General features: G+C 38.3%; 1 protein-coding gene and 1 non-coding gene across 2 annotated transcripts; one reads left to right on the forward strand and one right to left on the reverse strand.

The window, feature by feature from the left end:
* The first annotated feature begins 1,073 nt into the window (after positions 1-1,073).
* Positions 1,074-2,840, forward strand: LOC135152152 (uncharacterized). Its single transcript, XM_064091983.1, has one exon. It carries the CDS (start codon positions 1,074-1,076, stop codon positions 2,838-2,840), a length of 1,767 nt encoding a protein of 588 aa, XP_063948053.1.
* On the reverse strand, positions 1,569-1,675 carry LOC135152506 (small nucleolar RNA R71). Its single transcript, XR_010291681.1, has one exon. It is a non-coding gene; the product is annotated as a small nucleolar RNA R71 (small nucleolar RNA).
* Positions 2,841-5,539: the final 2,699 nt, after the last annotated feature.

Below are 5,539 nucleotides of genomic sequence, written 5' to 3' on the forward strand. Positions count from 1 at the left end.
AGACCTACGAATTTTGATTAGAGAATCCTATTCGGTTTCGGAGACTGCCTTGTAAATTCATTAAAGCATTAAAATACTTTTATTCTAGAAAATAAAAGAGTTTTTATTAGAGATACATACATAGAGATAGAGAGAGAAGAGAGGAGACTTTTACTTTTCTTCTTGTTCAAGGATTGAAGATCAAAGGTTGTTTCTCTATTCTTAATAATAATTTAATTATGTGTTTTTATTATATCTTGTGTTTTGTTAGTTTAATTATGAGTGAGTAGATTTATAATCCGGGGTTAAGTTGAACCCTAGCTATGATAGATGCATGATTCCCCCAACCCCAAATTGATTGTTTAATTGTTCTTGCTTATTGAGTTGTGCTGATTAACAATTACAGGTCAGGCATGATTATGTGATTCGTTCGAACCGATATCTATTTACCAACGGAAGTTGGATTTAGATGGTTGTGATTTATCCAATAAGGACATGAAATTCTCCATGGAAATAGGTAGAATGGATTGTTAGGAAGTCAGGATGCTGTGTTTAATGTCTCTAAATTGCATGATACCATGGAAATAGGCTTGATTGTATATTTAGAGAAGCCATTAATACTCGGAAGAGGTTATTGGTATTTTATAGGGCGCATCTTTCCTCTTGAGTAATATATTTGATTGATTGGGGTAGGGAATCGTAATTGCATTGATTCATGCTAGTGGGGATTCTTAATTCTGGATGTTTTTAATTAATTGATAAAATCCTTATTTGCCTTAGTATAATTAGTTTAATCAATCTCTAAAATATTATTGTGTTCTTTGCTTAGTTGAATTTAATCAGAAATAACTAGTGTTTGACACATTTGTCTCTGTGGGATCGACTCTGACTTGCCCTGCTACATTGTTAGGAGGAATTGTTAGAATTATTATTTGATAGGCACGCGACAGCCTTGTCAAATTTTTGGCGCCGCTGCCGGGGACAAAGTGGTGTTAGATTAGTCTATTTTTGATATTTTTAGCTAAGTCTTTAGTTGTGTTGCTTCGGCTATTATCTCTTGTTTTCTGATCCTTTGTTTCTAGTTTTCTTGATATATGCACACTCGAAGTTCAGGTACAGAAAATTTGATTCCACTTGATCCTGAAATTGAAGCTACAGCAAGAAAGCAATCCGGTGAACAAAGAAGAAACAAAAACAAGGAAACTATGGGCGAAGAAGTACCAGCGAAATCTTTGAGGGAGTATGGTATGCCAGACACTACAGGCGTCATGTCCTCTATTCTCAGACCAGCTGTCACAGCTACTCACTTCGAGCTCAAGCCTCAGTTCATTCAATTCATCTCTAATGATTCTTTTGCGGGCTTGGCTTCTGAAAATCCAGTTGATCATCTCGAGAGTTTTCTTCAAAAGTGTGATATGATAAAGCTGACCAATGTCCCAGATGATGCTATCAAGCTGCGTCTGTTTCCATTTTCTCTTCGGGATGCAGCTAAGGATTGGTTGAAAGATGAAGGGCCAAACAAATTTACTACTTGGGATGCTTTAGCAAAGGCCTTTCTACTTAAATTCTTTAGCCAAAAGAAGACTGCCAAACTAAGGAATGACATATCTAATTTTCATCAAGATGATGATGAATCTCTTCATGATGCTTGGAAAAGATTCAAACGCCTTCAAAGGCAATGTCCTCACCATGGAATTCCTGATTGGTTGCTGATCCAAACATTCTATAATGGGTTGACACAAGAGTTTCGAATCTTTATCGATGCTGCATCTGGCGGATCGGTTATGGCGAAAAGTACCGAGGAAGCAAGAACTCTTTTGGATGAGATGGCATCTAATGATAACTATCCGTACAGTGATCGAAATCAATCTAAGAAGGGTGGTAAGTATGAGGTTGATTCTATAACCATGCTCAATACTACTATGCAAGCAGTTGTTAAGAAGATTGAGCAATTAGATGCCAAAATTGCACCTACCGTTGCTTCGTGTGAAATTTGTGGGGTACAAGGGCACAATCAACATGCTTGTCAAAACAATTTACCTGATGCAGCTATGGAGCAAGCAAATGCCCTTTATAATCAAAATCAAAGGCAACAGTATAATCCTTATTCCAACACGTACAACCCAGGTTGGAGGGACCATCCAAATTTCTCTTACAAGAACAATCAGGCGAACCCTCCACAGAATAACTTTTCTCATCCACCAGGTTTTCAACAGGGATCATCTCAGAATGCAACAGCTCAACCACCGAAATCTAATTTGGAATCTCTCTTAGAGGGATTTATGGTTTCACAGACACAGATCAATCGGGATATGCAAGCTCAAAACAGAATGCTAGAAACTTCAGTAGCTCAAATGGATCTACAATTGAATCAACTTACAAAGTCCCAAGGCCAACTTCCTGGCCAAACTGAACAACCACCAAAAGGTCATATCAATGCTGTGACTTTAAGGAGTGGCAAGGAATTGCAAGAGCCAGAGTTAAGCGTGAACAAAAGCATTGTGGATGCTCAAGAAGATGGTGAGGGAAGTATGTCTGAAATTGTCACAGAGAAAAAGGCATTGGAAGAAGAAAAGAAAGAACCTGTTGTTCCTATTGCGCCATATGTGCCACCAGTTCTTTTCCCACAAAGGTTGGCAAAAGCTAAGCTAAAGAAGAAGTACGGTAAATTTCTTGACATACTACAGAAGTTGCATATTAACATTCCATTCATGGATGCTATAGTTGAGATGCCTTGTTATGCAAAGTTCCTTAAAGATATTTTGTCAAGAAAGAGAAAAATTGAAGAGACTTCTACTATTTCATTGACGGCAGAGTGTAGTGCTATCTTGCAAAATACTTTTCCGAAGAAGCTAGTGTAGGAACAATCGGATCTTGGCCCTGCGTTTTATGATACTTATCAAAAGTTCGAACAGAATATTAACCTTAATCGCTACAACGCAAGCGATTCAAATCCACGTCTTCTACTGTATTCCTTGATTCTCCTTGGACGGAGTGTGGCCTTCGATCTCCCAAGGTGTGCCTCTCCTTAAAGCTCCGAAAACCCAAAACCCTAGTTGTCTCCTTGAGAAAAACGTCTGCCTCTCTCTGACTCTAGGATTAATTCGTTTTGGTGTGCTTTTCAGCTTTAGGAGAACGAGAATATATATAGGCTACAGCAGGGTTCATGGATCATTAGGTCAGGCCTTCTAATGACATTCCGGGCCAGGCCCAATGTCATTAAATATTAATTCTATCCACTAAAGAACTAATATTTGCACTACCTTTCCTAATTCCGTAAATTAATTATTTAATTCGGCTCCCATATTAATTGCTTATAAATTCCCCATGTTTAAGATATCGCATGTCCATTAATTAAATTAATTTCTGACAATTAATTCAATCAATATCTTTTATCCTTGATCATCCACTCAACCTTATAATTATGCAAGAACAAATCTGCCTGCAGGACTAAAGCATAATTATCTTTATGAGCTTTCAAGAATCATCACCCGAATATATTTTTCGGACACAGTTTCCTTCTATAGTCAATATCCCACTCTGTATATAATGTCATTGCCCAATACATAAATTCGTAATTTAAAATAAATTACTTGATTTATGAGTCAAGGCATGTGCATTAAATACAAGTGTCAATCACTATATCCGGATTAAGAACTTAAGCATTAATAACATTATAGAATCTTAGTTCTTTATTGTCAGAATTAAAGAAACAATTATTCTACTATTTTGATCCCGTTCAATATACACAAAGTATATAAATATTATTCAATAGTCAAGACAAACTATTTCCAAATAATACTTCAGCCGTTCCAGTGGTTTGTCTAACACCACTGCGACTGTGAACCTTTATTATATTATATAAGGAGTCTGACAATCTAATCTTCTGCTATCCCATTTGATACTAGATTGTCTACAATATATAATATACAGACAATGTGAAAACATGCATTCAAGATTCTCAAATAATTGTTATATACTTCAAACGAATATTTTAGTATAACCCTAACAATCTCCCACTTATACTCAAGATATTCTTTGAGTATATTAGTGTCTATTACAAGCAATCCACTACCAACTATATATAACTATGTGGCAAAGTATCTGACTCCTATCGCTTCCACGTGCTCCTTAAAAGCCTTAGCTGGTAAGCTCTTCGTGAAAGGATCTGCCCGGTTATCCTTCGATGCTATGTCAGCCACAATGATATCTCCTCGCTTAACGAACTGTCGTATGAGGTGATACTTACGCTCTATGTGTTTCGCTGCCTTATGGGCCCGCGGTTCCTTGGTATTCGCCACAGCACCAGTGTTATCACAATAAATCATGATCTGCTGTGGCAGATTAGGAACCACATCCAAATCCAGCAGGAAGTTTCGGAACCATATAGCCTCTTTGGCTGCCTCCAAGGCTGCCACATATTCGGCTTCCATGGTTGAGTTCGCGATGCATTTCTGCTTCACACTCCTCCATATTACGGCTCCACCTCCCAAAGTAAAAACACATGCCGAGGTGGACTTTCTCTTATCCTTATCCGTCTGGAAATCCGAATCGGTATATCCCAGAGGCAATAAATCAGAGGACTTGTAAACCAGCATATACTCCTTAGTCCTTCGCAGGTACTTGAGTATTACTTTTACAGCACTCCAATGTTCTTGTCCTGGGTTCGACTAGTATCTGCTAACCATGCCCACGGCAAAGCAGATATCAGGCCTCGTACATAACATTGCATACATTAGGCTCCCACATGCCGAAGCATAAGGAACTGCCTTCATGTTCTCTATCTCCTTAGGTGTCGAAGGACACTGCCTCTTTGATAGAGTAACTCCATGTCTGAAGGGTAAATTACCCTTCTTGGAGTCCTGCATGTTAAAACGAGCTAATACGTCATCTATGTAGGGCTCCTGAGATAAAGCCAACATCCTTTTCTTGCGATCCCTTATAAGTTTGATCCCAAGGATGTATGCTGCTTCACCTAAGTCCTTCATTTCAAATTGTTTGAACAACCATGCCTTTATTGAAGACAACATCTTAACATTGTTTCCAATGAGTAAAATGTCATCAACATAAAGCACTAGAAAAACCACTGCATTTCCCTCACATCTCTTATACACGCATGCTTCGCTTGGACATTGATCAAATCCATATGACTGGACTGCCTGATCAAAGCGAATGTTCCAATACCTAGAAGCTTGTTTAAGTCCATAAATAGACCTCTTCAGCTTACAAACAAGATGCTCTTGGCCTTCTTTAATGAATCCCTCTGGTTGCTGCATATAGATGGTTTCCTCAAGATTTCCATTAAGGAAAGCTGTCTTGACATCCATTTGCCAAATCTCATAATCGAGATGAGCTGCTATAGGTAAAAGAATACGGATTGACTTAAGCATGACTACTGGCGAAAAGGTTTCCTCATAATCGATACCTACTTTCTGAGTATACCCTTTCGCAACAAGTCTTGCTTTCCAGGCTTTCACCTTTTTGTCTGATCCCCTCTTTTTCTTGTAGATCCACTTACATCCAATAGGTTTTACACCTTTGGGTGGTTCCACGAGCTCCT

This window comes from Daucus carota, chromosome 4 (assembly GCF_001625215.2).
Source record: "Daucus carota subsp. sativus chromosome 4, DH1 v3.0, whole genome shotgun sequence".
NCBI classification, from domain to species: Eukaryota; Viridiplantae; Streptophyta; class Magnoliopsida; order Apiales; family Apiaceae; genus Daucus; species Daucus carota.

Coding starts and splice junctions, on each gene's coding strand:
- LOC135152152 (XM_064091983.1), top strand. CDS start 1,074: ATGCACACTCGAAGTTCAGGTACAGAAAATTTGATTCCACTTGATCCT.